This window comes from Hakea prostrata, chromosome 7 (assembly GCF_041222555.1).
Source record: "Hakea prostrata isolate BN-2017 chromosome 7, UWA_Hpros_2, whole genome shotgun sequence".
In the NCBI taxonomy this organism is placed as follows: domain Eukaryota; kingdom Viridiplantae; phylum Streptophyta; class Magnoliopsida; order Proteales; family Proteaceae; genus Hakea; species Hakea prostrata.
The window spans coordinates 7,715,466-7,727,767 of record NC_142606.1 but is presented as its reverse complement, the minus strand read 5'-3'; the positions used below and the strand labels follow the sequence as shown (position 1 = coordinate 7,727,767).

Below are 12,302 nucleotides of genomic sequence, written 5' to 3'. Positions count from 1 at the left end.
CTTTTTTGAAAATTCAAAGTTACCCACCATTACTTTTCTGTTAATTTAAAATGACCATTTTGGCCATTGAGTGAAGAGAAATATAAATTTTTTATTTTACCGAACATCACTTAATTTTACAATATAAGCTTTGTGTTTTTTTTAAAACCACATAATGACCTTGAGGTTTGTTATTATTTATATTCCCTTTATGTCATCTCATCAGGATCCGGTTGTTTGAAATCCAAAATAACCATTACATAAGGGCAACACTAATATTTTTTATAATTTTTTCTGAATAGATGTAATATCATTTTTTGCTTTTTAATTCTAGAGAAAGGCAAGATGGACATTCAACACATAACATTGACGGTCTTTTAAGACCCTTAGAAGTAATTGGTGCAATAGTAATTTTATAAAGAACTTGGTTGCAAATTTCTTTTTTTTTCCAAGAGAGACTAACAACGTAACTGACTCTCTAACAAGGAAGGATGTCTCCTTACCGGTAAGGTTTGACTGGCATATTTCCACTGCCTAGATTTCCAGGCTTTGTAGCTCGGATATTTCTCTTGTTGTTAAGGGTTGTGCTTCAGTGCTGCGCATTTGAAGCCGGCGGTCCGTCTCGGTGTAAAAACGCCTCAAGACGGACGGTCGAGATTTCGATCTCGACCGTTCGCTGCATATACTGCCCATTAAATGCGCAGCATACAAGTCACAGCTTGTTGTTTCTGTTGAATAAATTGTGGTTTACTAAAATAAATAAATAAATAAGGGAACAGCCATAATTATTATCCACCTTTTTTTTCTATATTTAGAAGTTGACTCAACCACTTGACCCGTGCATAAATTTTTATCATTTTTTGTTGGAAAATTACTCCATAACAAATACACAAATTTCAATTAAGATTTAGATTTAGATTTAGAAGAAAATCGCAGAGTAATAGATACCGTTGTAACAAATATTTGAATTGCAAAACTACTAAGTATGGTAAAAAAAAATGCGTTAGAACTTACAATTAATTTATGTTATTTCATGTTGACGGAACAGAATAAATCGATAGGGGCGGATTGATTATTTATAAATAGAATCCTTGTTATTTATCAATCTGGGGATTTCGTCAAATATATCTCATACTGATGGGAAATTCATGCACTGAATATATACCCCCAGAAAAAAAGAAGAAGAAGAAAAAAATTTATATTTGAAGTTGACGGAAGGGAAGGGAAGGGTTTTCATCAGATTGCAGTTCAAGACATTTTCTGTGTATTTTCGTTTTTGGAGGTTTGCGTATATGTTCAGTAATTAATTAAAGACAATGTTATGGTTTTGTTCTAAATTATTGGCTTAAGCTGAACATCTAGAGATGAAGTCAGATGTGCATTCAATTTGCTATATGTTTCCTGTGTTGCTTTTTTTTTTCTTCTGTTGTTGTAAAAAATATATTTTCTGTGTGGTTATGAAGCGAAAGCACTGAAATAACAATCAATCTTGTGCATTATTGTATTTTGAAGGGAGAGCCGGGAGGGAGAGTTTTTCTTGTATATATATATATAAATTATTATTATTGTTATTGTTACCATTGTTCTTATTATGAAAGAGAAGACAAGGAGATTCAAATCGTCTGCAGCCACCAATGTGTTAGTCATTCTTCACCCAAGCAAATATGGCGTGCCATGTATCTTTAGGTAAATAAATATCACATTGTTGAATGATTTAAATTTTCAAATTTTAATCTAAAACTTTGATTAATGTCATACCTTTGTAATTGTAGATGATGTGAAGCTTTACTTCCTTCCTTAGTAAGGTGGTGAGAGAGAAGAGAAAGTAGTTCTAGAAGATCATTTGTATATGATTTTATCTTGAGATATTGTTTTTCATTTGAAAATGGATGTTTGAGCAGTTAATGGGGTTTTGCATGAAGTTGGGATTATTGAAACCTTTAGGTTAAAAGATAACATTACTCTCATATTCTTTCACAACATATTCACGAGATAGGCATAACTCTGATAATTGACAAGGTGGTCAGAGGCTGACTCTCTCCTAAATGTGTGGTGGAGAGGTATGAGAGCAGTATAATCATCTACTCTCAAAATTAGAGGTTTGGACTCGTTTGGGAGATTCTCTACTTGGAGGGGCTCCCCTGGTTTGTAATACAAGTAGCTGAATTTTATAACTCATTTGACACTCACTGAGAGAGCAAAGAGCACCTCTAAGAAAATGAAAGGACACGATAGATGTAGCTTCGCATGAGCCAGCACAATGCTTGATCTTCTTTTCTCCCTTCAAAGATATTCAAAAGCTATGCTTAGTTATCTTATTACTTCAATTCCTTCTTTTCCCTCAGCTGAACTTTTTGAGAATCCTTGTTGTGTTTCTTAACTCTTTCTATTACACCATTCAGTAAATTCATCACTTCACTCTATCCTTTTATCTCTCTGCCTGAAACTTCTTCCTCTAGTTCGGGCTCATCAATATCAGGGCTTGTCAATCTCTGGTTTGAGCAGGTCAAGTCGCTCAGCCAAGGAACCGATGGGCACATGAGAAATTTTCAGAGCTCCATCCACATTGAGAGTAAGTTTTCCACTTCACATACTTAGATTCCTGACAGTGTTGAATGTGAAATCAAACTCCTCATTTGAATGAAGGGGAGAGCATTGTTGATTTCTTTCATTTTTTATAAAAAGGAGGATTTTGTTTTGCTATAAATTTTCCTCTCCACGTGGGTAAAGGATCTGAATTCAAAATTTCCCAACAACTTTATTAGTTTCTCGTCACTTCTTGTGATATATCTTGACTCGCTAAGCAAAAGTGTTTGTATCTTCATCTTCTTCATTCAATTCTGGCATTGTTTTCTCATCTAGCTCGACTCAAGTAAGATCAACATAAACCATTGAGTTAGGACCTGTTTGGTAACTCGCCCAAAAATCATTATGGTGTTTCTTGCTTTTGACGAAAAAAATGAGAAAAAAAAAGGTCGAAAATCATTTGATAAAGTTATTTTTGTTTCCGATGATTTTTCTAATATAAATTGAAATCTATGAAAATATATGCTTTAAGAAACAATCTTGACACAATAACAAATGAAAGTTTAAAATTGTTGTTTACGTTTGTTTCTCAAAACTAAAGCTAGTGCGGGTTAAGATTAAATGAAAGATTTAGAGAGATATATTCATAGAATTTGCCACTTTTAAACATAAGAACCCTACCAAAACCTAGCTGATAGTGTTTCACTACTAGAAGTAAGTTCTATCAAATACCTAAAAAGGTATTTGTGCTTTCATAAACAATCAAAACCATTTTTGTTGTTTTTCGAAGCAAAATCACTTAGTGAGTTATCAAACAGATCCTTAATCCACCGTATTATATCATGTTTTTATTTCCCAAGAGTAAAATCCGTTCTTCATATCATTTTTCTCATTCAAAGAACAAATCGCGCTTATTATTATATATTTTTAGGAACATCAAAGCTATTCTTTGAAATTGTTACGATTGATGAAAACATCTAAGTTAGAATTAGTCACAAATTATATTTTATAATGTAAAATTGATCAAGAATGTTGTCACGTATGGTATCTAGATGTCAAGCTCTACCTGTCATGCAATAAAAACTTGAATCGGGGTAGGGTGTTAATTTTATTTTGTGGGTCTACTTAATAATATTACTGAAGTGAATTTGGAATCCAATTTACGTGGATGAAATAGTAAATATGTGGCTATTGCACAAAAAATAAAAGAGGGTGTAAGACTATAGCATCGACATACAAAAATTTGAGCTAGTTGAACTAAAATGAAGCATATTGGATTTTTTTTTTTTTGGATATGAGGTTTATCTGGGCCAGCTTGCGCGCACCACGATTTACATCCTCAAGGGAGCTTTTTTTTTTTTTATCAATTTTTGGTAAGCTATGAATTTAGTCTTGATGATCCGAACCCATCTTGTTTCACCTTGAGTTTGAATATGGCTTGTGCTAATATTTTCTTTTAGCATGCTTTAAGGGGTGTAAAGCTTCTAGTGAGAAGGGGAAAAAATAAATAGTGTAAGCTTTGCACAAAAAATAAAAGAGGGCATAAAACTGTAGCACGAACATACAAAAATTTTAGCTAGTTGAATATTGAATCAATTTTCCGTATAGGCGTAGAGCTATGAATTTAGTCCTGATAATTCGAACCCGTTTTGTTTCATCTTGAGTTCGAATATGACTTGTGCTAGTTTTTTCTGACCCCATGGATGGATTATTATTGATAAATACAACTCCTTCGATTATATTATGATTGAGGCTTTGGCCCAAACTAAATGAGTCTTAATCGCCCCTGATTTAACCATGACTTAATATCTTAATTTTATGATGGGTTTTCACTTTTGCCCAGAAAACATTTGAAGGATTTTCACCATCCACCACAATTTTCTTGAGTTTTTAATACATAATATTCAAGAAAACTACAAGAACCATTCAAATAAGAGGCCGATGCTAATCGATAATATATTAATACGAAAAAAAAGATGGTATTACATTTGATGGTTTTTTTTTTTTGTAAGTCATGTGATGGTTGTATTACATGGTAGAATTAAACCAAGCAAAATAAGGTATCTTTCCACCAAATATAAATAATTTTCACTCTTTCATTATAGTCTAAGGGAAGGAAGAATCTTCAAACTTAGCGGTAGTTCACAAAATTTTATATATATATCTCGTGATTTTATACAAAGTATAGATTTTACAAAATGCGAGGCATGATTTGTAATTTATGAATGAAAGTAATCAAAAATGATTTGGTCAATTGATATTGGACATAATTCTCAACTTTTAATTAACATTTCTCAATTGATCTTGACTGACCTGAATATGATCCACAAAATTCGAAGTCTTACTCATCTTTTTGACTATACAAACCAATTTTTTATCATTTGAGTTGGTATTAATTACAATAGATCCCAATATTCAAATCATGGTTGGAGAAATTTCACTCAATCCAACTCCTAAAAATTTCTAAAGAGGGGGTTAAATATAGCTACATTCAAATTTGATATGTTTTGTTATAGCGTTCATCTCAATTATGAACAAACACACCCATGCCATGACTGATCCATCATACATACAGACCCAGTCATCACTACTAATATAATTTGCATTTGATGTACTTTGCATGTATTCCTCAATTACCTATTTCTATTTGAATACATTTTCATCAATTTTGTTTTCATTTAATGAAATTTATTAGTTTGAAGCATTTATACGTCATAAAGAGCAATAAATTATAGAACTAAATCTAACCCCTTTTTTTTTTTTTTTTTAATATTAGTGAATACCATATTGATCTTCAAAATCATCAGTGTGAACGGGTGAATGTGGAGTTTTTTTTTTTTTTTTTTAGTTTTTGTATTTGATCTAGTCAAATTCACTTTTATCATTTTTTATTATTTTTTTATTTTTATTTTTTTTAATCCTTTTCCATCAGTTTCTGGGTAAAGTGGCGGTATCAATCAGGATTCCTACTATAATTTCTACATCTCAAGATCCTTCTCTCTCAATACTCACCAAAACGCAGTATTGAGCAGGACAATGGGTGCTTGAAGATGAAAGCGATGAAATAATAGTCTCAGAGCTGGTACTCTCTCCTCTTTCCTCTCTCTCTCCTACTTTAGTGCTCTTTTGGCGATCTCTGATATCTTCTATTCTCTCTCATTGATCAAAAGAACGCTTTCTTTTTAGGGTTTGGACTCCCTCACCCAATTTTACTTCACAAATCGCTTAAAAAATAAATAAAATAAAAAAAAGTAAAAAGACAAAAGAAACTTGTATGTTCTTAAACCTAATCTCACCTTTTTCACTGGTTAAAGAATAGGCTTCTCATCTCTTTCACTGGTTACAGAATAGTATTCTTTTGTCTCTGCTACCGCTTTTTATTTTTTCCTTCTTTTCTGATTCTCCCTTCATTTAAAATGTTTTCCTTATTATTGCATTTCGATTCTTTTTTTTATTCGTAGGGCTAGGGTTTGGAATTTTTTGATCTGGGCTTCCAAGCGCATTAGCTTTGCTTCGATCGAAGAACCTTTTGCCTAATTGGGCTTTTTAAGTGGATTTGGCGCAGGTTGGGTTTTTCTTCTTCGGGTAATTGATCTTCTTTTGATCTGATTTAGTCTCAGTAATATCGAAGAATTCTCCAGTACTTTATTTATTTATTTATTTTTAATTTTTTTTTTTTGTTAATTTGTGGTTTTGTTTCGTGGGCTGTTCTTGTGCCAGCTGAATTCTAGCTACTTGAAGCTAAAAGGCGACCCAGTATTTATCAGAAATACTGGTCGCTATTCTGAGGTGATTGGACTTCATGTCAGGTAATTTCTTTTTTCAATGGGAACTTTATTGCAGTTAAAGAGGTGGGGAGGGAACTTGGTTTTCTGATTTAATTACTTATTGTACAGTAGTTTTCCAAATCATTTTGGAGTTCACTATGATTTGATAATATGGAACTGATTTCTCTATGCTTTCTTATTAATTTTATTTTTCTGCTACGAGTTAATCACTGCATTTAGTTTCATCATTTTTAATCTATACCAGAATTTAGTTGTCTTAGTCTCTCATTTAATTTCTGCTCATTAAAGTGCAAAAATTACTCTTAATTTCCTTTTGGGTTTTTGCAATTTGTAATTGTCACTCTCACAATTATTTCTTCGCTTGCTAAATTTTGCTGTTTTCCCAACTCGGTTCTGCCTTCATTTAATCTGAAGAAGTCCTTATTTTGTTTTCATAAAGTAATATGCTTTACATTTGTTATTTCTTTCCGATGTTAATTATGTCCTATCTTCAGAACCTTACATATGTTTATAATTTCATTTTCAATTTTGGACTCCTGGGTTTGTTATGGTCTTTGGCCAGTTTCTACTGGAGAGTTTCTAGTTTTTGACCTGTTGGGGTGGTCCTCCATATAATGATTACCTTAGATTTTAGATGTGAAATTGTGATTAATGTTTTTTTTCTGGTCACAGTTTTTCAGGGTGGTGCAGTTCTCTTTTGATGGTTTTGATTAGTCACTTGCGATTGGTTGGGAGTTACATTGAAGGTGATGATGGCTCATACAAATAATGAGAGTGATGACAGCATGCAGTCCAAGGACAAGGCAGATTCACCTTTAGTTGATGAAGGTAGTTCCGGAGGAAGCTTGGGTGGGGGTTCTGTCTTGAAGAAAGGGCCGTGGACATCGGCAGAAGATGCAATCTTGATTGAATATGTCAAGAAGCATGGAGAGGGGAACTGGAATGCTGTTCAAAAGAACTCTGGTCTTGTCCGTTGTGGTAAAAGCTGTCGTCTGAGATGGGCAAATCACCTGAGACCCAACTTGAAAAAGGGTGCTTTCACTCAAGAAGAAGAAAGGTTAATTGTTGAGCTGCATTCCAAGATGGGAAACAAATGGGCCCGAATGGCCGCTCATGTATGTCTATCTGTTCTTTTTAATATTTTGTAGTTTAAAGCAGTCTTTTCCCTCATTTTTGGTGTGTTTGTTTATCTTTCTGATTTTCGAAATTGTGTGTTTATCATAGTGATTTATAAAATATATGTACATTGTGGCGCAAACTGCAAGAAACAGGCTCTCTTGTTTAGAAGCTCCTGCTTTAAGTAACTTTTGATATTTATTTTTTCACAAGAATATAGATATGGGAGTGATTTGTGGTTATCCATATGCACTGCGAAGTCAATCAATGCTTAAAATTTTAACATTTTTCTTTCTTGCATTTCCTGCAAGATTCTGAGGAACTAGATGTCACATGTTTGATGCTTGACATTGGGCTCCTGAGAGCGAAATGTTGTGGCAAACTTGTTCTTGGTACTATGCATGAATTTAATATATTAGATGGCCTTCAGGTGGAGCTATGGTACCATATATCTAAATATAAAGTGTGCAGACCTTGATGCAATGGTAACAATTGCAACTTGGGCTCATGAGAGAGAAATGTTGTGGCGAACTTGTTGTTGGTACTATGCATGCATTTAATATATTAGATGGCCTTCAGGTGGAGCTATGATACCATACATATAAATATAAAGAGTGCAGACCTTGATGCAATGGTAAAAATTGCAAGTTTAGTGGCAGGAAGCTCGTACACTGGATATGCCTTTTTATGAGCATATTTTTTTTTAATCTTGTTGTTATTGCAGTATTTGTTATTACCAATTACCCTGTCATTTGTCAACCTTCTTGGGATTTAACAATGATATTTTTGTCTATGTTCAAAGATAACTTTTTTCCCTAATACTATTTTTAGATTCTTATGTACAATGTTGTCTCTTATGTCTGATCATGCATTGCCACCCATATTCTATATTAAAACAACTGGCAAAAAGTTTATTACATTAATTGATGCTACATAATTGAGAAATGTGACTTCAGTGTCGAACATTGAATTTTGAGTGAAATGTATCATGCTTCAAGTTCTTTGGCTTAGTTTATTTACTTTTCCTCTTCATAGTTTGTATTTTGCTGACGATTTTCTTTTCTTTCTATGTTAGTTGCCTGGACGCACAGATAATGAGATAAAAAACTACTGGAACACCCGAATCAAGAGACGACAACGTGCTGGTTTACCGCTTTATCCTCCAGATGTCTGTTTACAGACATCAGATGAGAGTCAGCTGTGCCAGAACTCTGGGGAATTTCAATGTGGAGATTCACAGCATAGTGATATTATGCAGTCGAACTATGATATTCCAGACGTTGTATTTGACAATTTGAAGCCCAATTATACACCATCCCTGGCTGATATACCTACTGTTAATGTGCTGACTTCAGCTCATAATTACGACTTCATTCCCACAGTGGTCCATTGTTCAAAGCGATTCCGAGAATCTGATACCTTGCTTCCTGGTTATAATGGCAGTGTCGCCACTGCACTTCCTATGGTTGACCAGTTTGAGAATGATACTCACAAGAAAATCCATCGATTGTTTGAGTTGTCTTCGCCACATGATCCTGACCCAAATCTTCAGCACTTTGGTGTAAGACCTGGTAGCCATGCCTTTTCAAATGGCAATTTCTCTGCTTCTAAGCCTCTTTCTGGGGCTATGAAGTCGGAGCTCCCTTCACTCCAATATTCAGAAAGTGAATTTAATAGGTTGGCCGCATCTTCAGCCCCACCAGCTTCACTTGAGTGTTTTGATACCTTTATCCAATCTCCTTTGAATGAGCATCTGCAATCAGATTGTTTTCCACCAAGAAACAGTGGCATGTTAGATGCAGTACTACATGAAGCCCGGACTCTAAGCACCACAAAAAATCATTCACCTGTGAAGAGCTCAAGTTCTTCTGTTGTTATGCCTGGTGAATTGAACGATAGTTCACACCTGAATCTATTTGGGCCAGACTGGGAAGTGTACTGTGATCCTGTTTCCCCATTGGGCTGTTCGGCTACATCTGTTTTCAGTGAGTGTACTCCTATCAGTGGAAGTTCATTGGAAGATGCCCCTCTCACCGAGACCATGCCAGGTGAGCTTCCTTTTTCTCCCTCTAGTCCTTCAAGGATGCAAACTTGCGACTTTTGTGTTATAGATGCAGGTTTTGATTATCCAGGGTTGTTGCAGGATCTGATATGAAGCCCAATGTGGTTGAACATGTTGCAAGCTTAAGTGGAGTAAAAGAATTTTCTACTCTGTTTGATTATTATAGGCCAGATGCTTTACTTGGTTCAGATTGGTTTGGGCAGGGTAAGGATCATTCTCCTGCAATTGCTACCAAAGAAAGGCTTATTGGTGAGGATTTGTACCATGGGTACAAGGAGTTGTCCACTGGATCTTATTAATGAGTTCTGGGCCTTCGGTTTTGTGCATGCCTCCTGTCTGTCAAATGTCTGAACTTCCTTAAGATCTCTCTGGCAAAAATTTTATTGTTTAGTATTTGTCTGTGGACATTCTAACCTGGTCTCAACCTTGATAGAAAGGTCACTGGCTATTTGGTTTATGAACAATGTGTAAGAGTTTCTGTGGTCTTCATGCTTCTTTAGCCGGTACAATTAAGCTTGGTGAAGATGTAGTGCAGAAAGCACAGGCAGGTTCCTGTTATAATTTTAGAGTTACTATGCACTCCTGATGCAGAACATCTGAGTCAATGGTTTTGGATTATTTGATCATCAATTTGATTATTATTGGGTATCTGCATAAAATTTATGGTCCTCTTATTACATTTGCAAGTAGCTTGGGAAGGGGGAACTTCTGTGCTGCAAACAAGCTTAGTGAATCTTGCATTTCTGGTAACAGTGGAAATGTGGGGATTGTTATCTTTGGACACAGTGGAGCATCTTTTCATCCAACTCTAATTATCCTATTCTGCTGAAGACTTACTTGGAGACGATGTAAATTTATAGCCGCAAATCCATCAACTTTTTTTTTTTCTTTCTTTCAATTATGCATACATATATTATTTTCAATACTCTTTGTAGGCTTGTAGCTGCCTTTTTTCTTAAAGATTTAGCAAGTATGCATTTTCTTTTCCTTTATTGCACAATCCCAGGAATGTGTGATTGACTGTATTCTGTACATTCTTTAAAATAAACTGTCGATAAAGGGTACATGATGTGGTCTGCTACCCAGGGGCATGGGTGCTTTGCAGGTACAAAGCTCCTTTAGGGGCTGGTATGGTATGTTGCTACTTGTAAAGCTCAAAAAAATAGCTGTACCCTGAATCTGAAACTTATGTTGCTGCTGTCTTTTTATGTGTAATTAAGCTGCAATGGAACATATTTCCATCCTCATCGTTTTTCATGAGCCTGCTCTGGAGATGGTTTCTAGGGAGTCCTCTCTGAAAAATTCTTAGACCCATACAGGAAAGTAAGCTTGGGTGGTTATCATACTGACAGTTTTTAGCCATGCCTAGAATTTATTTTATTTTATTTTATTTTATTTTACATCACCACTTGCATCTAGCTTTTGTTTCTAGGGTATCAGATTAAGTTTCGGAAGTTAAATGAGACGTTACCTTGGATCTAGTTGCATTTGTCCTGTAAAATGTTTTCCTGACAATAAGGGTGAAGGCCGTGAAGCTGCACCAGTAATGGTGGGAAAGTCACATTAAGATTATCTTGCAACCAGGTTGCTTCTTGTTCATTCGAGGTGTTGCATGACAAACAGCTTTTGGACTCCAACTGTTAAGTTTGAATACCAGGTTCTTTGTTTTTCATGTGGGGTTATCACCATTCATACTAGAGTGACCAGAAAGATGCAGAGTCGGACTAAGCTAGGGTTTCATTGGGCATCGGTGAGAGTGTTCTTGTACAAATCTGTTGTTTTTAAGATTAATGACCGTCTTTTATGAATGAAGAACAAGACGTAGCCGAATGGAATCTAGGTCGGGTAGGCTTTGAACCTCAACCCCTGACCCTGATTGTCTTGTAATACATTTACTTGGAGGAGCCCAAGCCCTTTTCAGAGGAGACATTTTGGCTTTCCTTTTTGAAGGGATTGATGGAACTAGCGCCTGTATCTTCCCTTCCCTTCCTCCCATTTCCAAGCGTTCTGGTTATTACGGCATTCTGTTCTGGTGTAAAACAAGTTGGGTATGACTTCTGATATTTCCAGTTGACACCGTACTATTCAATTTTACCATGTTATGAGTCTTATGACTTGTGAGGAATCGCTCCCATTTTCTTCTCGACCTCCAACTTTGATGTTACAGCTGAGATCAAGGTGTCGATTGCCAAGTTAGGTTTTCGTTAATTCCCTCATAGGGCGAGGTTGGGTGCTTGCATCCAAGACAAAAAGGTGGAGGTGATACCGATGATTAAAAGAGTTCCCTCAGAGTTTGTAAACCAGGGAAGAACAAAGGGCTGTTGTGGGGGCGTTGATAAATTGCATGACTGCTGAACACCATGAGTAAAACTATTTTCAGAAATAAAATTGTCGCCAAGTACACAGGAAAACACGAGCAAAATAATCATAGAATGACTCGAGTAGAGAACAACAAAAATCTTTAATTCCTCCCCCAATGTGGACAAATAATGTCAAGGATGCAATAAAGAATATTCAACCACCATGGAGCAGCAAGAAACCATCATCGCCTAGATCGCATAATTATGAATAGCTGCAGATAAGATTCCAAATAGGCCATATTCATACAAACCTGATTAACCTGCAACAACAAAATAATAACAATCTTCACTCCATGCAAGCATCAATCATCGTAAATAACAAAAAAACCTCGTTCATCATTCTTAGGTTTCCAGAATAGAAAGGGTCAGCACAGGCGGTGGCTGTACACCACAAACCAAAAAAAAACCCTGGAAATAACTTTCATGCTAGAAAGACTCTCAAATCAAATATCAAGGAGAATGCAAATATTG

At 35.4% G+C, this 12,302-nt stretch overlaps 1 protein-coding gene across 1 annotated transcript; it reads left to right on the top strand.

The window, feature by feature from the left end:
* Window positions 1–5,609: 5,609 nt before the first annotated feature.
* LOC149009389 (transcription factor GAMYB-like) lies at window positions 5,610–11,515 on the top strand. The gene is made up of 5 exons (XM_089162158.1): window positions 5,610–6,090; window positions 6,226–6,314; window positions 6,966–7,408; window positions 8,485–9,457; window positions 9,553–11,515. The coding sequence occupies exons 3-5, from the start codon at window positions 7,043–7,045 to the stop codon at window positions 9,768–9,770; spliced, it is 1,557 nt and encodes a 518-aa protein (XP_089018284.1). The 5' UTR covers window positions 5,610–6,090; window positions 6,226–6,314; window positions 6,966–7,042; the 3' UTR covers window positions 9,771–11,515.
* Window positions 11,516–12,302: the final 787 nt, after the last annotated feature.